This window comes from Phalaenopsis equestris, unplaced genomic scaffold (assembly GCF_001263595.1).
Source record: "Phalaenopsis equestris unplaced genomic scaffold, ASM126359v1 Scaffold000224, whole genome shotgun sequence".
In the NCBI taxonomy this organism is placed as follows: Eukaryota; Viridiplantae; Streptophyta; class Magnoliopsida; order Asparagales; family Orchidaceae; genus Phalaenopsis; species Phalaenopsis equestris.
Genome location: NW_018164666.1, coordinates 6,250,971 through 6,273,755, shown reverse-complemented (window position 1 = coordinate 6,273,755; position 22,785 = coordinate 6,250,971). Strand labels below are relative to the sequence as shown.

General features: G+C 32.9%; 2 protein-coding genes across 4 annotated transcripts in view; both read right to left on the bottom strand.

The window, feature by feature from the left end:
• The window catches only part of LOC110023555, a 9,791-nt gene extending 5,314 nt beyond the window's left edge, over window positions 1-4,477 (bottom strand). Inside the window, exons 1-2 of the mRNA XM_020723035.1 lie at window positions 4,273-4,477; window positions 4,026-4,151 (exon numbers count right to left, since the gene is read on the bottom strand). Of these exons, the coding sequence (XP_020578694.1) occupies window positions 4,026-4,151; window positions 4,273-4,308 (162 nt within the window). The 5' untranslated portion in view covers window positions 4,309-4,477. The remainder of the gene's footprint in view (window positions 1-4,025; window positions 4,152-4,272) is intronic.
• A 7,933-nt stretch (window positions 4,478-12,410) lies between these two features.
• Window positions 12,411-22,785, bottom strand: part of LOC110023368 (haloacid dehalogenase-like hydrolase domain-containing protein At3g48420) — a 76,709-nt gene continuing 66,334 nt past the window's right edge. For all 3 annotated transcript variants that reach the window (XM_020722750.1, XM_020722751.1, XM_020722749.1), the window contains 3 exons: window positions 21,163-21,209; window positions 20,383-20,463; window positions 12,411-12,668 (listed from right to left, as the gene is read on the bottom strand). In XM_020722750.1, coding sequence (XP_020578409.1) covers window positions 12,545-12,668; window positions 20,383-20,463; window positions 21,163-21,209 — 252 coding nt within the window. In that variant the 3' untranslated portion in view covers window positions 12,411-12,544. The remainder of the gene's footprint in view (window positions 12,669-20,382; window positions 20,464-21,162; window positions 21,210-22,785) is intronic.

The following is a 22,785-nucleotide window of genomic DNA, read 5'->3' as shown; positions in this document are numbered from 1 at the left end:
TTTGTGGGAATGTTCCGGAGCCAATCGTGAAGGAGCCATACACGAGCAATTCTATGCCTTGACTCAGGAGGTGACAATCATGAAATATAGAGAGAGATTTGAACTATTGTCGGGACGACTACGGGAGATTTCTAAAGCAGAATTGGAGAAGAAGTTTATGAAGGGCTTAAAGCCCAACATACGGGCAACACTCTGACTACTAAGATCGCAGAGATTGAGCTAGATGGTGGGAGACAAGAACCAGATTAAGAAAGCCAGCAGGAGTAGCACAGATGGACTATTGTACGAAACTGTTGCAACCATAATGATGCCAAAAGTTCAAAGAGTGGAAGTCCAGAGGGAGGTAGCATGAGACACGAATAATGAACCATAATTGGGAGTAATACTCAAGCGCCTTACAAAGACCGAGATTCGTGAGAAGCGAGTCAAGGGGTTTGTTTTCGATGTGATGAGAAGTTTGTTCAGGACACCATTGCAAGGATTGAAGATTACAAGTTCTCATAGTGTAGGACGAGAAGACAAAGAATGAAGAAATAGAAACAACTGTAGGGGAGGAGTATTGTTACGAGGGCTTCTAGCCTGAGGGCAAATTTGTCTTTTGTAAGCGCAAGGGCAATTTAGTTTTTTATAGTTTTTATTATTTGGGTATAGATAGGCTTCTTATGTCTAGGGTTAAAGATATGCATGGGATTTAGTTGTTAGTCTTAGGTTTAGGCTTTGGGAGAGAATTTCCTACGTACCTCTCTAATTGTAGGTACTTATCTTTGTATTCTCATTGAGTTTGAGTTATTGAAATAAAATATCTGTTTTACTCTAATTTCTGTGGAGAATCCTGTTGATTTTTGCTTCAGATCCTATCAAATTGCCTTGTTCAATCCAAGGATAGAGTATTTGATACTGTTTGAAGCATTTAAGAACCTATTTGGCGGAGATGTTTGGTTGAAGATTTGGGTTACATAAGGACAACTCTTTTTTTTTTCTTTTGTGATGCAGTATTATTAGCTAGAAATTAAATGTATTATTAGAAAATGACGCATATTGATGTTCAATACCTCTTTATTAGATTGATTGTTGAAGATGACAAGACTTTTTTGAAGATCTACAAATAGAAAAATCTTACTGAAGTTCTTACCAAGGTAATCATATAGATAGTTCCTGAGCTTAATTGATTTGTGTAACTGATGAAGTCCTTACAAGATTTCGGGGAGTTATTAGTTAATTTAAGCATACTTGAAAAAAAAAAATCATACTATGTTATTTATTGATATGAGGATTTGCTAGCAGTGGAATGAATTGTTTGATTTATGTTGTTTATTCATGGCTCTTAATTATGACATAAAATGGCACACTTGTAATTTTTTTCTTTTTTTCTTGCCTCTTGGAAGCCTCATCCATCTATAAATAGATGAGGGGTCTTAAGGGATGAGTAGACCATCATAAGGAGAGAAAAATCTGATCAAGAAGATCAAGAGGAGGAGGAAAATTCAGCAAGGGGAGGAAGATCTTGGAGAGGCTTTAGAATTGAGGGAGAGGTCTAGTAGAGAGAGAAATCTAGAGAGACTTTGTGATTCCTCGATGTAATGAGCCTCTAAATCTTCCTTTGTGCTAGTAAATTTTGGTAGCGATTCCCTCTGTGGATGTAGGTCTAAGGACCGAACCATGTAAATCTTCTTGTGTCTGAGTTCTTGTTTTCTGCGGCATTTCTTTTTCCTTCTTTTAAGATTTCTTCCTTTTTTTTTTCCCTTGCTTTGCTTGCTGCATTATTCCATTTTCTTGGCTACAGTAGTCATTATACGGTAGGTCTTCGGCTGCCAAGAGAAGACTGCAAGTCATTCCTTGGCTACAGGAGAAGATCTGCATTTGGCTATAGGTTGGATTCAGCTGTAGGGTGTCCCGCTGTTCACCCTCTTGAATTGCAGTCCGAGGAGTTCCATTCCTACGAACTGCAGGAAGTGTGCTGTATTCAAGGACAGCAAGGTGTCTAGGCTACAAACGCTCGGCAAGAACAGTTCAAGAGAGGCTCTTGTTGGCCAACATCAAGAAGTTCATAGCAATTACAACGAGCTGAAGTTTCTTAGACAATCCAATCGCTGCAACAAGTGCAGCAAGAAGTGCAGCGAATTTTATATTAAATTCGGTTATTCTTTTTCATCTAACTCAAATACATAGAGAGCTCTTTGGAAGGTTTTCTTTCAGGTGTTCTTGGAACTCGACGAAAGGATTCTTGACGGGGCAAGATTTCACAACAATATATATATATATATATAATTTAATATTTATTATTTAATATTATTAAACGATAACTGAATTATCTAGGTTTAAACCATAAAGTAATAGGTTGAAGATAATGATGATGACAAATTTCATGCATTAGAGTTTCATTACACTAGTTCTAATTTCCATCTTTCTCTCGTGGATCTGATGATAGACTTCCTTATATTTTGCGAGCTTCATGATTTTTTGTGAACAAATGTAAATTTCTCTTACTACATGTTCTTCTAACATTTTTCTCTGACCCTACATTTTTCTTTCAAGAAGAACAGGATGTTGGGATGATGTAGGCATGCACCATGAATGAATCATACATTCATCATCATGCCAAACAAAAAGTAAAAGTATAATAATCCATTTCTACAGGATGCAAGTTAAATGCTTTCACGTCTAAGCCAATTTAGGACTATAATTGCTACAAATAAGGGAATGCCTCCTTCCAAATCTCACAAATTATCAGCAAGCCTATCATCAGATCCACAAGAGAAAGATGGAAATTAGAACGGATAGCTGTATAGCTGTTCTAAGCGATCAGTCAGCAGGTGTGGGAAAGCGAGACTTGGTTGAAAAGAAAAGAGGGCAAGTGAAAGAAGTAAACTCATTGCCATTTGGTCAGTAGTGAGCTCTTGTCAATCGATATAGGGTTGTCAAGACCCAGTTTATCTTATGGCATAAAATCAAATGCTTCGCACCTGTAAAACTACTTCCACAGAGTTTCTTCCTAAGTTGGTCTTTTGCTATAAGGATTGCAAGCTTTATGGCTTGGCTTTGCTATCACTCCGTAGTGGTGGTCGGCCTTTCAATGAGTCTTCCTACCATACCAGAATGCCTATGTTCATTCTAGTGTGCCAAGCTTTGCTATAAGCAAGCAATATGAGGGACCTTGGGTTCATAGACAAGGCTCGTTCGTGACTGATGAGCTCGTGTCATAAGGCAACTTCCAATGGAACCCTCCCCCCAAATCCAATATTTCTCCTAACCTGACTCAGAATAAAGGAAGGGAAGATACATTTCACATTCACAATAGATATGTGAGAACTCTCAATAACAACTCATCTTAGAGTAACAATAGATCCGCTGTTAGTTGGTATTCTGAGTACTAGTGCTTGGAAGTCCTCTTCTTTTAAGAGAGTTCTCTCATTTAAAGAAGAAATCATAGAATAAAAAAAAGGATCAATGTTCATGTTCTTCAAAGTTCATCAGACCGCTGCAAATTGTTGATTAAATATCTAAAAAAATTGTTTCAAGTTGGGAAACTGATCAAAGCCTCTGTTCATCTTGGTGCTTACTTGGGTCTGGCAAGAAAATAAAAACTCTCACCTCTACAGCAAACTTAGAAGCACATTTTTGACATAGAGACCAACTAACCACACCAATAAAACTATTATTACATTTTTTTCTTGACATGAATGCAATTTTTGAGTCTTAAACAAAAAGTATAAACCATCTTCGGGTTGATAGAAAATTACAGTTTAACTAAATTTTCTGAATATTTTCTTGAGTAAATTCTCCTATAAAGGAGAGACCAATGCTTAGTTGAAATATCCAACATGGTTAGGTAAGATTTAAAACATATTAAACTCAACATCTAAGGATTTGTATAGTAAATCTTATAACCCGAAATCCATCTTCAAAAAATGGTTTTTTAACGCACAAGCCTACCTGCTTCCCCATTGATTCCAAGCCAAATCAAACTATTAAGCTTGTTAGATTAAGAAGGAAGCGAGACAGAGAAGAGATCCTGCAATTTGTACCGAGGGCAAGCGTCGGACACCGAGGTTTCTAGGTGGTGGCGTGATCTCGACAACCCTGAAAGGGTAGTTATGGTGATCTCGATCTCTCTCCTTTTTCCTGCAACAAGCCTGAGGAAGGGATCGCATCTGCGGCGCGATTCAAAAAAAAAAAAAACCCAACAATTATATGTTCATTAAGGGATTCCTGAAGAATCTGATTGAGAAAACGAAGCAAAATCTAGTTTAATTATTTAGGGTTTTGCTGTACCTTTTGAGTTGTCGCTACCGTGGAAGCAAGCGCCATTTTGATCCTCTTGGCGAGCAACTTGGAAACGATGTAAATTTTATAATAGTTTTGCGAATTTAGAGGCCGAAAATTTGCAGGAGGAGGGAGGATGAAGACGCAGCTAATCTAAATTGTGTGTGTATGTGTGGGAGAGAGGGAGAGAGGGAGAGAGGGAGAGAATGGATATTTCTTTTTTCAGAATGACTCTCTTTGTCATTTGTAGATTTCTCATTTTTTATTTGAGGTGAGAATTTAAATTTTGCTATTTTTGGCTTTCTAATTTGTAGTAGTGAGAATTTGGATTTTGTAATTTGTGGTTTTCTCTTTATGATTTGGAATTTGGTTTTTGCGAATTTTCTGCTGAATGTGGTATGAAATGAGGTTTTAACTTTGATGTTTGAGCGAGAATTTGAGAAATGACTAAAATAGGGTGCTTTATTTGTTAATAGCAATGTTTCGGGTATCCCGTTTGTACTTGCTTCAAATGAAAAATATGATATGGGGTTTTATCAATACCTTGGATGTTTGAGTAGGAATTTGAAAATTGGATGAAAGAGCGTGCTTGATTTGTAGATAGCAATATTTTGGGTAAATTACCCACAAGACACTCAAAATTGATGCATTTATGCTTGCCATAATTAGACCGTTGTGAATTTGTTAAAAAAGAAAAATATGGGATAGGATTTTATCATTACCTTCGATGTTTGGGTGAGAGTTTGAAAAATGGATGAAAGAGTTTGATTGATTGTAGATATGCAATCTTTTGGGTAAATTACATATAGCTCACACAAAACCAATGCATTTACACTGGCCACAAAACAAACCATTGTGAATTTGTTAAAATGAAAAATATGAGATGAGGTTTTATCATACCTTCGATGTTTGAGTGAGAGTTTGAAAAATGGATGAAAGAGCATAATTGATTTGTAGATAGCAATATTTTGAGTAAATTACATACAAGGCACTCAAAACTGATGCATTTATGTTTTCCACAATCAAACCATTGTAAATTTGTTAAAAATGAAAAATATGGGATGGGGTTTTAACTTTACCCTTGATGTTTGGGTGAGAATTTGAGAAATGACTGAAAGATGATGTTTGATTTGTTGATATCAATGTTTCAGGTGCCTTGAATGTAGTATTATCAAATGAAAAATATGGAATGGGGTTTTATCTTTACCTTTGATGTTTGAGTGAGAATTTGAGAAATGATTAAAAGAGGGTGCTTGATTTGTAGTTAGCAATGTTTTGGGTGCCATGTATGTAGTATCCTCAAATGAAAAATATCGGGTGGCATTCTATCTTTACCTTTGATATTTGGTGGTGGTGTACGTTGGTTTGTGTGTGGTGGTAATGGTTGGTGTGTGGTTGTGTCTGTTTTCAAGGATGTGTTGGTGGATGTGTAGAGGTGATGTTGTTGTGGAGGTGGTGATTGGTGTGTGATTGGTTTGTGTTGAGTTGTTGGTGTGTGGAGGTAGTGATGATTGTGTTGTGGATGTGTTGGTGTGTGAATGTATTTGTGTGTGGAGGTGGTGGAAGTGGTGATGTGTAGGTGGAGTTGTAGTGTAGTGTGGAGGGGCATTGTTGATGATATTATGACATTCCTATTTTTCTTTGAGTTGCAATATTGAGGCATTTCTATTTATGTTAATTAGTTTTTTTTTTTCATGCTAGTAATACAATGATTAAATAAAAGGGGTTGGTTCATCTACAATGTGGGATAAAGAGACCAAATTAATATTTTGCAACCTTTGCCTTCGAACTAGGAAATTAGCCAACAACATTTTCAATAAGAAAAACTGGTAAAATGTTATTAGAAAATTCAAGGGAAATACAAGCAGAGAGTACAATAGAGTGCAATTAAAAAATAAGTGGTTTTAGATGAAGAAAGATTGAAAAATCAGGAAGGAATTGAAGCGAGGATCAACAGATTTCGGTTGGGATACGATAAAATGAACGATTGATGCTTCCGAGGAGTGGTAGGCAGAGAGACTGACGATGAGTATTTTTGAAATGTTCCCTACTTTTGTCAAATTTTAATGTATTTTCAAGTTCAATAACATGTTATATGAATTTGTAGGTGGCGTCTGTTGCAAAAAAAAATTAAATACAGTGGAATTGAACGTGAGCTAGTAGAGAAGTAGCATCATATGTTTGGAGGTGTCGTAGTAAAGAGCAACAATGCATGTGCCCCCATTGAGGCAAAGTTTGGTTACATTCCAAAAAAATTAGAGCTGATCAAATAGGTGATTCCAATGAAGACAACAACCCGGATCTCCAAGAAATTGAGTCCACGAGCCAGTCAAATTGTCCCTGGGCTGGAAGAAAAAGAGGGAGCCGCTTTCCTTAAAGCCAAATCTCACATTCAGTGGCTTCATGCACTAATGACCCTGACCATCACAAGTAGCTTACGCCTAGCAAGTTATGCGAATTCTGGATGCAATTCCCTAAATTTATGAGGACATGCCGTTGTATTTGTTCCCTATAAAGTTAGTTGAAGATTCGACTTAGAGAGAGTTTTTTATAACGATGCCCACTGACTGTAGGATGGCTTACCTATGTTATTTCCATGGGAGGAGTGACATTTGAGGAACACTGTTTTTTATTAGATTCTTATGGGGCAATTTTATTTGTTTATAGTTTTTCATTATGCTTTGAATAATTATGCTGCTTTGGGCGTTCCACTTTACTTGAGAGTTTTTCATTCATCGTTATATTTTTTGTTTACTCTTGTAAAGTTATTTGCTTATGTTGGTTTTGTTCGTAACCTTATATGATTTTAGTTAATTCATTGATGCTTATGTGTTAGCCAATTCAATATCGACTTACATGGATGTAATTAGAGAAAAACGCAGAAGGAGAGTTGCAGTTGTAGTGTGCTTGATGTACGAATATTATAACTCATAAATAGAGTGCTCCCTTTGAATGAAATCCTCATATGTTGGCAAAAATGGGTTGGGGAGTTGTTTGCGTGCCACCCAACAAGATTTAGCAATATGTTTCACATTACAAGCGGTATTCACCGATCTCTTGGAGGAACTACACATAAATCATGAACTTCATGACTCATTCAGAATAACTTCACAAGAGGTGTTAGCAATAACCCTCTACATATTATTGCATAATGAATCAATTTGAGGGGCTATGAAATGATTTCAACACTCTTCTAAAATGATTTGCATATACACTTGTCACTTTTTTCACAAGTCATAAAGCCAATAAGTCCTACATTCGGACGAACCACCATAGAGATATCACACAATGCATGTTATATGTAATTCTTTAAGGCAACTTCTCTTATTTTTTGCATTCATATTTTATATAACATTGTAAGTAACCCTTCATTATCTTTTTAGAATTTTATTGGAGAAATTGATGGAACACACGTTGATGCACATGTTCCAAATAATGAGAAGATTGCATTCTTCGGTCATTGTGGGTCTCCAACATAGAATATCATGGCCGGTTGGGAGTACAATGCGCTTGATAGTCAAATATTCAAATCTACAACACGAAATAACAAATATAATTTCCCACATCCACCTACAAATTTGTTTGCAACTATATAACTCTCCTAATTCTTTTTTTTCCTTCAATATTATGAATTCAATTCACATAAGGTAAATACTATTTAGTTTATGTTGGGTATCCATTATAACAAGGTTATCTCAAGCTCTATTTTGATACAAGATCCAATATACTTGATTTTGAGCAAGTCAGCAATGTCGTGCGGGCAGGAAAGAAAAGTTCAACAAACGTCATTTATCCTTACGTGGTGTTATTGAGGACTTTTGGTGTTTGGAAGAAAAAATGGGTTATACATTGTGACATGTCATTTTACCTGTTTTCCAAACAATTGCAGATTGTGATCGCCACGATGACTCTCCATAGTTATATTCAACGACATCTTTTCCGCAACGACATCGACTTTGACTTCTGTTGAGCAACGAGGATCATAAACATGTCCCTGCTGAGACATTTGAGTACAATCTTGGAGAGACTTTGTCATGGACCAAAAATAATATTCCCGAAGTCTGCACTAAAGAAGGGGAAGGTGCATACGAGATGACATAGTTGAGAGAACGAATTACAGATGCGACAGTTGGAGGGTGATTGGAGGGGATGTCAGTTTTTACCATATTATTAATTGAAATGATTGTTGAAGACATTCACTATTTATTATATCAGTATTTTATATGTTTCATGTTTATTTATGTCCCTTATGCAATTGATATTTATTATTTTGGTTTTTGAAGCCATTTGTGCATTCGTTTTTTTTCCTTTTGCATTTTTTTTCTTTCGGTGTGGTTTGAAGGTCTATGATGAAACATTTGACTTTATGGGTTCTTTTGGATGTCCTGTATGTTGGTATTGGTTCATGTTTCATGTGAAATTGTAATGAAGGTAACCAAGTTTCTCTCTTTTTTTTGGTGCTATGATTTTTTAGGTTATTTTGAATGGATTTTTTATTGTGATATACATATGTGACACACACGAGCTTGGTATTACATTAATTAAAGACAATCAATAACATTTTTTATAAGGTCTGTTGTTTTCTTGTAATGACAGATTTGTGCTTCATAAAGCTATACTCAATTACTTATATTATCAATTTTTACTTGTGTTATATCTAAGGGTATATTTTTTAAGCATTAAGGAAAGACAAGCTCAAGTATTTCTAGTACCTCTAGAGGATTGCACTGTTACTTTGGAATTCAAAGTTCCTTGCTAATTTCATGTCAGCCACATAACTACGGGAGACAGTTTTATAGGTGCCCACGGAGAATCACGAAAAATTGTTACTATTTTTTATGGCAGATTTCACCACCGAGTGTGATCAGGCATAGAGAGTATCGTTGGAGGATGACTTAGCTCGTGGCATATGTTGTCTACATTTTAAAATAATATTATCATATCATTAATTGTTGTTTTAGTACTCTTTTTCTTAAATTTAGTAGCCATATTAGTTAGGTGTCTATGTTTATTTTGTAATGTTTTGCATTGAGTATTGCTTATAAAGTATTGAATGTACTAGTATGAATAGTTCTTTTGCAAACAACAATGCTATATAGGGGCATAATAGTCATTTGTCTCAAAACAGCTGCAACATAGTTATTTTCAAATTGTAAAAAGTAAATGAACAACCAACTTATCCACAACAACTTCTGCGCGGCAGCTTCTTGTGGCAACAACTATTTAACAACTTATTATTAAGCTGCATCTATCCCAAACAGACCCTTAGAGCCTTTTTGCTCCTTGTTATGCATTTTTTTTTTAAATAATGAAGTTTGTTATTGTTGAATCCTAACTTATTTATCGGAATACATGCCCTAAGAGTTATAGCTGAGAGGAGATAAGAGAGTAAGAGTCGAGAGAGAGAGAGAGAGAGTGTGTGTGTGTGAAAATTCCTTTCATTTATGTCATGACCTCCTACTTCTATAGGTCTAAAAAACACGCTTACAAAAAAGAGGGAATAATTATAATAATTGCCCAAATAACTGAATCGACGTGTTTTTTGAGTGAAAATTGCATTATAATACAAAGGAAATATAATGCCCATCGATCATCAAAATCTTCAATTTCAATCGACAATGTCGACTGACCACATACATCAGCTTGCTTCTGTCACTTGTCACTAAGTAGATAGTCGGTCCGTTGATTTTGTTGTATGTCGGTCGATCGCTTGTCCAAAAGATATCTCTCTTTGACACAAGACTTCATTCCCCCGAAACTCCATTATAGTCACTTGATCCTTTGAGATTCTGCTGTCATTTTGTTGTATATTATCGGTCAGAATTTGGTCAGTCGTGCTTGAAATAGTTTAAATTTAATTGAATATATATGTGTAATTTTGATTTTGAAAATAACATGTTATTTTTGAAATAAAAAACCAAATAGATCTCATTTATCTGATAGTTTGGATAATTAAGCACAATACTCAAGTGATACACTATCTTGAAATATAAGCACGCAACTTGATAATAGGCTCTATCATTTAAATAAAAAAATTTATGACTTTATTTCGGTTTGCGAACATTTTATGTGTGACCGACAAGTTCTCCTACCTAATATAAAGATTAGATGAGTTTTTTTTTACATGGGTTCTTAGTTCTCTATAGAGGGAATCTCCTATAATTAATTACATTTCAAATGACCAAAGCCACTTAAGAAAACTCTTGATTAAAATAAATGGTTTTGTCTTCAAGACTTCAAAATGGTTTTGTCTGAACCAAATAAGAGATTTAAGAGTACAAAGGAGGGAAGAGTGGGGGATGCCACGAATCCTGAGGACGATGATGATGAGATAAAGGAGCCCTGGAATGTGTTAGCTGACAAAGTTACTTGTGAGGTTACATGTAGTTGCAAGAGTTTTTTTTTACATGGGTTCTTAGTTCTCTATAGAGGGAATCTCCTATAATTAATTACATTTCAAATGACCAAAGCCACTTAAGAAAACTCTTGATTAAAATAAATGGTTTTGTCTTCAAGACTTCAAAATGGTTTTGTCTGAACCAAATAAGAGATTTAAGAGTACAAAGGAGGGAAGAGTGGGGGATGCCACGAATCCTGAGGAGAACCTCGATGACTTGCCAAACTATTTTATTATTTGCCTTTAAATTTTGGAAGTGATATTATTTAATGTTTACTCCAGACAATTATTTAAAATTAGGGTTTACATTTGTACAATATATGATCTTGTAAATAGCTTAGAAAGATATGATGATTTATGTTGTACCGAGCGATGACCTTGAAATCCTAAAAATATTTAGGGTTTATATTACACAACATGGTCTTGCAAGAGCCTAAAAGATAGAGTGAGGATTTACGTTGCGCTAGACGAACAACCTTGAAGTCCTATGAGTTATGTTGTTTAAGACTAAGGAAGGTTTAGCTGGAGCAGATCTACTTCATGTTTTGTCTTGTTATGTTGCATGAAGCTATCCTTCATCTGCTTGCTTCCTCACCGTTCTATCGGTCTATAAGTTTTAGTAAATGATAACAAATAAAAAAAATAGAAGATATTAGCACATGTGTAAAAGTCAAGTGGCACAAATAAGGAAGATCGAGGCGTGGGCATAAAAGTTTTAGTAAAGGGGGAGCTCTGAATTAGGACCTGCGGCCCTAATAATTCTTGAGGGACATCAGTATGCAACAGTCGATATCATATATGAGAGACCCAACACAGAGTAAAAAGTTGCCAACAAGGCAATCATGAGAGGGTAATCCTTAGCCCGATCTATATGAATGACATAAGGCCATCACGAGTAAGACTCAAAATTCTTAATTTTTTTTTAGTCAATAAAGATAATTTAGAAATTTCATTTTATCAAGCAAAATATAATTTTTTTCATACGACAAAAGAGGATGTTTATTTTTTTGGAGGCAGTTAATAAATCAGTAACTTTTTTGGGGCTTAAAACCACTAGCAATCTCTGAGGTTGGGGCAACTCTTTACCCAATGTTAGAGGGTAGTATAGCACTCCCACACCCCTACGAAGTCTATTGTGTTGGTGAACTACTTCTATTGCTCACCCCACGAGATGAACAAAGTAATAACACTCAAAGTCTCCTTTCTCTCACCAAAGAAACCAAACAATAAACCAGCCAATGTTGTCAACTGGCCAATTTTGTGCCCAATTTTGTCGAACACCATTTTGAAAAAAATTTTCACTGAACTTCCAGTCCCACCTTATAGTTATTGATTGATGCAGTAATAACATTCTCGTCATTATACCTATTTCCTTTCGATGGAAGATCTACATCTGTGAAAACAATAGGATGATGGTTATGCTTATGAAAAACAACATAACATACCCTCTCGAAAGGAAACGCCTTTATTCGCCTAAATAAATCAGTTTTATTTTATCATTAATAAATAAAAATAAAAAAACAAAAAATCATGTTTATTCTAATATTATTTTACCTATTTATTTTAAAATTTCAAAACATCATTTAAATTAATTTATATCAAAAACAGAGTTAATATAATACATAAATGTCCGATTTCGCTGAAGCATATATATTTATCTCAGCATAACTATTTTTAGTGAGTTCTCAACAATTAAATATATATATATTAAAAACAATCTAATGAAATCACAATTTTGCATTAACACCTGTATAATTTCATAAGCTTACATAGAATAGCTCCTAAAATGATTTTTATAGCAAACAAAACTTTACAATAGACAAACTTAAAACCTTAAAATCGATTTTATTCTATTCATCAATGTAGTATTCTATCATCATTCAATTAGCTGACATACTGCTTATTGAGAAGGTTAGTGCAAAAAGCAAGGTCGAAATGCTGCTCGGGAGGGTCTCCAATGCAATCAAAAATTGCATCAGCGTCTGCGAAGTCCTCTTCGGCCGTATACCTAAACATTAACTAATTTGCATCATTTTCACAAAATAAATAAATAAATAAATCAATTGTTAAGAGTGTGAGGGCATTGACTTTAAACCAACTAAATAAAAAAAAAAGGGTGCATTTACATACACACCACATAATCTTATGTATTTACATATCTAATATCTAAACTTTCATATTTACATGCACACCACCCGAATCTTTAAGGTCACATCAAAATATGACTATTATTAACATTTTAAAAATAAAATACGTATTTTCATGAATAAGTTTATACCACCGAAGTGTTCTAAATATAAATATTAAACTTTAGGTATTAAATATGTAAATGTGTAAGAAATGTGTGATATGCGTTTAAACTTTCCTGGGAAAAGATAATGAAGAAAAAATAACTAGTGTAGAAATATTATGTATGGAGTCTAGACGTAGAGTTATGCACAGGAGAAAAATTTGCATACGTAAGACGTACGTAGCACTGCGTACGTCAAGGAGGTTATTCAGAGGGTATTGGGGGGTTATATCCGCGTTATACCCCCTGTTACCTCCATGTAACCTACATGTATCTTCTAGTGAGTTTCATGCTTTTGTTTGCATATATTTGTAGGTTACAAGTAACTTACATGGATGTTAAGGGGGTATAACGCGGATATAACCCCCCGATACCCTCTGAATAACCTCCCTGACGTACGCAGCGCTGCGTACGTCTTACGAACGCAACTCAAAATTTTCTCTCTGTCCTGACTCCATTCTGAATCAAACATGTGGTTGAAACATATTTTATGGCAAAGACTCAGGAACATGCCACCAAAATCAAAGAGGAAGAATAATGCAGTCATGACGATGAAGAACAAACCGAGTGCTAATGTGAATGAAAACGTTGAGTTTAAATCATCGATAGCTTTATAACACAATTCATTGTGATAATTACTTTATAAGATGCTTAGTATAATGTTTGTAAATTTAAGCTTAATGTGATTCGAAAGTTTTCAGTGATGATTTTAAATGGTATTCTTTAGGTTATATGTGCACTTTGTTGTCTACAAAGATGTACGCCTGCTTTTCTCAAGTACAACATGGTCGTATTCCACACTTTCATTCATTTCATGCTAGAGAATTGGTTAATTAGGACTATTTCAGCGATGATTTGAAAGGGTGTTTTATAAAATCAATGTAAACTTTGTTGACTACAACTATGTTATACTCCTGATTTTCTCAAATACAACATGATTGCAATCCATGTTTTCAAACATTGCATGTGCAAAAATTGATAAATTGTGCTAAGGAATTTCAATAAAATTTTTGAAAAATAACTAACCTCAGTGATCTTAATATCATTAATAATAATCAAACTTTATATTTTTATCGTGGCATTAATAAAAAGAAAGTTGATGAGGCCTTAAGGAAAACTAATGGTGGAAAATTAGTAGGATCAGATGACATCATAATTGAAGTGTGAAAATATTTAGGAGATTTAAGAGTTTATTTGGTTTACTAAACTCATTAATGTTATTTTAAAAGCTAAAAAGATGTCTGCGGAGTGGAGAAAGGCTATTTTGGTCCCCATTTTTAGGAATAAAGGGGATGCACAAACACACAAATTATAGAGGAATTAAGTGCATAAGAGTGTGCAAATTATAGAAGAATTAAGATAATGTGTCATAGCTATTTTGGTCCCCATTTTTAGGAATAAAGGGGATGCACAAACACACAAATTATAGAGGAATTAAGTGCATAAGAGTGTGCAAATTATAGAAGAATTAAGATAATGTGTCATACATTAAAAGTATGGGAGCAAGGAAATGATAGGTTAAGACGTGAAACAAAGATTTCTCATAATCAGTTTGAATTAATGTTGGGCTAGTATACCATGAAAGCTATACATTTATCTAAAGGTTTGATGGAGGACCACAAAGAGAGTAAGGAGGATCTACATATGATTTTTATTGATTTAGAAAAAGTTTATGATAAGGTTCAAAGAGAAGTTTTTTGGAGAGTTCTAGAAAAAAAAGGTGTTGATATGACTTATGTTCAAGTCATTAAAGATATGTATACTAAAGCTATTACTTGTGTACCAATAGGAGGATTGACCAAGTATTTTCTTATTTCAATTAAATTACATCAGGAATCAACTTTAAGACCATATCTTTTCGCTTTCGTTAAGGATGCTCTTACTGGACATTTATAGGAGGATGTACCTTGGTGTATATTTTTTGGTGATGATATCCTTCTAGTAGATAAGACTAGAAAAAGAGTTTAGAATAAACTTCAATTATGGAGGTCTACATTAGAGTCTAAAGCCTTTGTTTGAGTATATCTAAAATTGAATGCATTGAATGAAATTTTAGTAGTGCTAGATCAAGTGACAAAGTTGTAACTATGGGGCGTCAAATCATTAAAAGGTGTGAACATTTTAGATATCTCAGGTCTATTGTTCAAAGTGATAGTGATATAGATGAGGATGTCATTAGCAGATTTCAAGTTGGTTTTTTGAAGTGGAGGAATGTATCCAACATAATGTTTGATAGAAAAATACTGCTAAGACTTAAAAGGAAAATTTTATAAGATGGTGATGAGATATGTAATGTTTTATGACATAGAATGTTGGTCTTTAAAAGAAAAACATAAAACTAAATTAAGTGATGCTAAGACGAGAATGCTTAGGTGGATGAGTGATGTGAAACTTAGAGAAAAAGTGTGAAACGAATGTATTCGTGAAAGGGTTAGTGTAGCTTTAGTGGCAGACAATATTAAAGAGAGTCGTTTTATACAGTTCGATCACATTAAACATAGATCATATGATGATCTGCTTAGGAAAGTAGCTGTTTTAAATTTGACTTATATTAATAAAGGCAGAAGTAGACTTAAAAATATATTGAATTAAAAATTATCTTAATTTATTAAAATTAAATGAAAATATGACACTCAATAGGACACAATGGAGAAAAAGGCTTCATGCACCCCACTTAATGGAATAAAGGCTTATTGTTTTCGATGGTGTTCTTTAGGTCTATGTAGACTTTGTTCACTTGAATCATGTTATACTCTTGATTTTATTGAGTCCAACATGATTATAATTCATATTTTCAATCATTGTATGCTAGATACTTGGTTAATTATGACTCAGAGGCTTTGAGTGATAATTTAAATGATGTTCTTTAAGTTTTATGCAAACTTTGCTAGCAACAATCATGTTGTACTCCTAATTTTTTAGAGTACAATATGTTTATAATCCATATTTTCAATCATTATATGCTAGAAAATTGATTAATTGTGACTCAAAAGCTTTTGGTGATAATTTGGAATGGTAAAATTTAGGTTTTATGTGCAATTTGTAGAGCATGTTGTGCTCTAGCTTTTCTTAAAAACAAAATTACTGTACCCAATGTTTTCATTCATTGCATGTTAATAAATTGGTTAATTATGCCTCAACTACAATCATATTTTTCTCGTATCTTTTTGAAGGACATGGTTGTACTCCAAATTTTCATTATCGGATGCTAAGGAAATTCTTAATTTTGACTTGAAAGATTTCAATGATGATTTTGAATGGTGTGTATAGGTTTTTTATGTATTGTTTAAATATTTATCTTGAATGCATGACGCATAATGCGTAAGAAATATAAGATTATTCAGACCTTAGTGCCAGAACATGCAAATCAAGAGCCAACCGCGTAAAAACTTTTTTGTATCATTGTTTGAAATGAAGAGATGATTTGTACTATAATCATGCACATCAGATAGGATTTATTGTTCAAAAGAATCGTGTCCGCTACTGGCCAAACACAAATAATATAAAGTCAAAAGAATAGTTATATGCTAAAATTCTAGTTTTAAGATGGGACTAAATCTAAATAGAACAGTAAAGTTTCAAAAATCAGACACTAGGATTGCTTGTCCAGCAATGATTAGATTTATCGTTGATTCTGCTGGTAATTGGAAGGTTAATAAATTTATAGAAAATCATAATCATTCATTAGCAGAGTCATGTGATCATCTTGTGATATCGCATTAGAGCATCAGTGAAGCCAAAGTAGATGTGTTGCAATTGATGACACAAGCAGAAATTAGAGCGACTGATGTATTCAATATTTTTTTTGCGAAAGTAAGAGGAATATATAATGTCAAATTTTAAAAAAGAGATGCATTTAATTATATCCAAAAAAAAAAAAAAAGAATAGAATAAGAATTGAGAAGGGACCACCAATGTTCTAACGCAAATATTCAATGAAGACAAGCTGAAGATAATATGTTTACTAAGATGTCTAAGTTAATGAGTCAAATGAATTGATTATTTTTTTTGGTGATGGCATGACAATGATTGACTATGATGGCTTCAGAAAAGTCAAGTTAACAACTTAATAAGTATAATTTAGTTTGTGCATCATTTGTTAGAGTTAATCATTATTAACAAAATATTTTATTTAAAGAAGTTTTTTTAAAAGAAGAGAAAAGTCATCACATTGATGTTCAAAATATTCATTCACAAAATGGATCATAAACATCGGATAATAATATTCTCTTATTAAGATCAAAAAACGACGAAAGCTATAGATATTGCATTGCCTCATCATCGACATAAATTATACCGATGACATATCTCTAAGAAGGCTCATTCAAAAGTGCATTAGTTCAATAGTAATAAAACAATATAGATATAATTTTACACATGTATTAATAAATATGATTTAGAAGTGAGTTTGTGCAAATATGGTGTAAGATGATAGAAAAAGAAAATCTACACAATCATGCTTGGTTAAATGAATTTTCTAAGATTAAAATTAAGCGATTGACAACATTCAATAAAAATACTTTCTGCATGTGAATTTTATCAACATAACACATTGATTTTACAAATAATTTATGATCAGGTATCTCTAAAAGCTACAAGTTCTATCACTAATTAATTTTTGGGATTAGAGAAGTTTATAGATACATGAAGACAAAATAAATAAGATAAAGATTTTAAATGTCGCCTCAGCATCACTTGTAATTCATCTTCTAGAATGGTAGGTCGTTAAGAAGCATGTAATCTATTTTGGTGGATATAGGCCGAGGTTCACCGCAAATTAAGTCGCTCTAATGGTTGAGAATAATCATATGTTTGTTACACATGATGTCATTTAATCAAGATAAACACTAAAGAACTACAAAAAAAACTTAAAGATCGACATTCAAAATCATCATCGAAAGCATCTGAGTAAAAAAAAAAACCATTTCCCTAGCATGGAATGAAAGAAACATTGAGTACAATCATGTTTTCCTCTAGAAAAGCAAGAGTAAATGGACTTGTAAGCAATAAAGTAAACAAAAAACCTAAAAATCACCATTCAAAATCAATGAAATCTATGGAATCATAATTAACCATTTTTCTAGTATGCAATGAATGAAAATATTGAGTACAAGCATATCATCGTCAAGAAAAGCAAGAGAAAAACATTATTGTAGTCAAGAAAGTGCAGAAAAACTTAAAGAGTTCAAAATCATCATTGAAAACTTTTGATTCATAATTAATCATTTACCTAGCATGCAATAAATGAAAAAATGTGGTACAACCATGTTGCCCTCAAGATAAGCAAGACTAAAACATGATTGTACTAACAAAGTGCACATAAAATTTGAGTCATAATTAACCAATTCTCTAGCATGCAATGACTGAAAATATTGGATACAATAATATTGATTTCAAGAAAATCAATGGTACATGATTTTAGTCTACAAAGTGCACGTAAAATCGAAATAATATCATTCAAAATTATCACTGAAAGCTTCTCAGTCACAATTAATCAATTCTCTAATATGTAATGATTGAAAACATGGATTGCAACCATGTTGTACTCAAGAAAATCAAAAGTGCAACATTATCGTAGTCAACAAAATCTACACAACCTAAAGAACACCATTCAAATTTATCGCTGATAGCTTATGAGTAAAAAATTAATCAATTTCCCAGCATGCAATGATTTAGAAAATGAATTGTAATCATGACTAAAAAAATTCAGGAAGACAACATAATTCTAGTCAATAAAATCTACATAAACCTAAAGAACATCAATCAAAATCATCATTCAATGCTTCTGAGTCATAATTAACTACTTCTCTAGCATGCGATGATTGAAAGTATGAATTATAATCATGTTGTACCCAATAAAATCAGTAGTATAACATGGTTGTAGCCAACAAAGTCATATAAAACATCAATCAAAATTATCACTAAAAACTTCTGGGTCACAATTAACAAATTCCCTATCATGTAACAATTGAAAACATCGATTGCAATCATGTTGTCATGCTGTACTAGAGAAAATCATGAGTACAGCATAATTGTAGTCAATAAAGTCTACATAAAGCCTATAGAACATTCCAACTCATCGGTGAAATATTCTTGAGAGCCAATTAACCAATTCTCTAACATGCAATGATGAAAATGTGGAGTACAACCACGTTATACCCAAGAAAAGCATGTGTAAAACATTTTTGTAGATAACAAAGTACGCATATAACCTAAAGATCGTCATTTAAAATCATCACTGAAAATTGTTTAGTAACCTAAACCTTAAATTTCCAAACATAAAACTAAGCACCTTATAAATTAAGTATAATAATGAAGTATGTTGTAAAACTTCCGATGGTTCAACTCTACGTTTCATTCATGTTGGCACTCTGGAAGTTTATCATCTTCTCGACTGCTTTCTTCTTCCTCTTCTTCGGTTTCGGCGATGTATTCCTAATTATTTGTCATAAAATATGTTTCGGCCACATGTCTAATTCGGATTGGAGTTGAGACGTAACTCTACGTCAGGACTCCGCATGTAATATTATCCTATTCTGTAGGGTAGAAGATAGACTTTACGCTAGCATATTGAGTCCAACTCGGTTTATATTTCAAGCAACAATAATAAAAGCTGATGGCTTTCTTGGCAGAGTGGCTCATAATTGTATCAGCTTTTATAAATTTTGATGCCTTTTATTAAAATTAAATAATGTTTTAAAAATTAGTGACTCCGCGATTGAATTTTGAGTGATAAATGAGAATAGGAGTCACTTTCAATCAGAGAAAACATTCAAATCAAAGAGATTTTGAGAGTGACGACAATTAAGAAAATATTCAAAAATAGACTAAAGTGATTTTAATACAAAAATTAAAAAAAGGTCAAAACAGTCCATAAATATTTGCATGGAATCATTTTAGCACGAACTGTTTAATGTGCTCAATTTAATTACTTCAACTCATCAAATGTGGATCAGATTTGAGTAATCAAGAGAATATTTTGGATAAGATTTAAGGAGTCAAAGTTTAAATTAGAGACATTAGATAACCAGGGACTAAAATAGATCCCCCATATATAAAGGACTATTTTGACCTTTCTCTCTTTTGATGTGTAACGAAAGTAAAAACAAACATCGCTAAAATGTGCGGACAGAATTATTGTGGAAAGTTAGGAATAACCTGGAATGTAACAAAAATAACATGGCTAGAACGTAACCCCTTAAAAATTGCAAAATAAGAACATAAATGAAACTTCATCAGAAAATTCATAATTCATGCATTTTTCAGTTAGAAGATAATTTTTAAACGATTATACTTGAAATTCAGTCCAAAAAAAATATTTCAAATTCCACATTTACGTTGGTATGTATTATTGTTTTATAAAAATTGATCCAGCGTTAGAAATGTCACAATACAGATAAAATAATCTTAAAAACATATCCTTTGTGCTTACCCACTCTTCGTAATTATGCATTTCATGCCGGCGGCTTTTACTGCTGCAAGACCAATGGCGCTGTCCTCCACTACAACGCATCTGAAATTTCAGTGAAAGATCCACGCTTTATAAGAAAATCAGTCTAGCTCTAAATTTTGGAACTTTGTGTATATGGTTTCTTTCCCATTTTTTATGTGGGATTTACATGATTTTAACGTCAAACATTCATTGTTGAACCTTGATTGAAATTGATTCCTTGGGTGATGCTTAAATTAAAAAAAAAACTATCCAAAAATGAAATATGCACATGTAAGTTAATCGTTGTGTATATACATAATTATGCACATGCCACTGTGAAACATCCATGATCGAGATAACATACATCTTTAGAAACATACGGTGCATGCAAAGGTTTAGGAACTATTTTTTCTCAAGTTAAAAATTGGCGTGTTTACGAAAACATCCTAATTTCACAATCATCCATTCAAGATTACCTAAATAAAGAACTTTGGATATTTTTATTATAATAAAAACTTAATAACATGCACTTGAATTAGTTAACAAAATTCAACAAAATTAGAGAGATAAAAGGGTGGCTTTGCAGTTCAGCATTTCAAAGATAAATTCAACAAAATAAATCAAAATTGGATCGCAAATCTCATGCAAATGACCTACAAAGTAAAGAAGTATTAGGTATTGCTAATATGTAGGAATATCTAATTAATTTAATATGAAAAACAACTATTATTTCCCTAGTTCACCAATCTTAGGCGGACGATGGAGGATAGCAAGCATTACCTTGATGGCTCAACGCAAAAAGTATTGGCTGCTAACAAATAGATGGCCTGTTAATTAAAAAAAAATAGTGATTAGTTCTTTACATAATAGAAGAAACAAAGGGACCATTACTCTTCAAAACTAAGAAAAATGACTTTTTATTTGATATAAATATCTTGAAATCTTTGTGATAAAAAATGTGAAACTATGAAATCTACTGGATTCTTCAAGAAAAATGAGAGTACGGTTTTCCAACAAAATAACAATATAAGATAATATGGCAATGAAGAATGCTGCATTTTAGGTCTTTGACTGTTAACATGTAACAAAAAACAAACAAGACGGAGCAAGTTCAAATATTTTACACTCTAAGCTTTCCTGATCACATTTTATTTATTAATTTTATGAGGATTTCTGAAGAATCATTCCATCACAAATTTGGTTGAAACCCAATATCTAAGCTACAAATATTGAGCACATTTGATTGGGCCTCTGATGTCACGACCAAACCATGAGGATTAGAATTACCAAATCAAGAACAAATGGTCTAACGGTGAAATTCAAAATTACTTTCATTTCTATCACTAACAAATAATAATTCAAATATCCAAATCATTTAAAGAAACAACAATGAAAAGAAATTTAATTCAACCCAAAAGTAAACATTCATTAATAAAATTACATTTTTATAACTTTGTCGTGTCTTGTATAAGCACTATCACTTATACTGTTTATTTTCTATTTCAAAACTTAAACCTGAATATGTCAAATTAAAGTCATTGAGAGTTATCAAACACTTAATAAATACTAATATTCTTAAAATTATAATAATATAATGAAAATAGAGACAACAAACATGTTAGTCGAATATAATAGATCCATATAAAATATTTAATTATTAAATCAGCATTCGCAATTTTGATTATAGATCTGTTAAACCTTTGCTTATTATATATGTAAAACGTGTAATGTATAAGCTGGTAGAATCGTTTTTGAATTTAGCTATTCAAGTTGACGGCTCCATGACGTGATGGATCTTTTGGGAAACATTAGATTTTCATGGGTTGATAAAATCTTCCAAGTTACAAAATGTCTTAAAAAGATTGACTTATGTAAGACTATAAAAGAATTATGATAGATGATTTACAAGTCAGCTATGAACGAACACATATGATTATGTCAAATGTGATCGCACGCCGACATATCAACATAGAAATATAATGATAATTATTTTCTATGAATGTTATATTACGCCAGCGCCTAAGGGCAATTTAGTCTTTTATTAATTATTATTATATGGCATAAATAGAGCTTATTATGTTTAGGGTTGGGGTATGCATGAGATTGTGGTCTTGAGTCTTAGAGCGTGGGATTGATAAAGATCAACTGCCGCTCGAATTATAGGTGTTTATCTTTATATATTCGTGTCATGTCCTTTTGTATTAGTGAAGAAAAAAATATTTGTTTTCCTTAATTTCTATGGAAAAATCTTCTTAGCTCCTTCAAATTGGTTCAATTTCTGAGAAATCAACTACTGAATTGCTGCGTACATAGTTCCATCGCCTTTAAGATCGAAACTCATGATACAGTCGACAAAATACAATAGCAAGAAAAGAACTTGGTGTATAGAGAGTTCGATCTGAC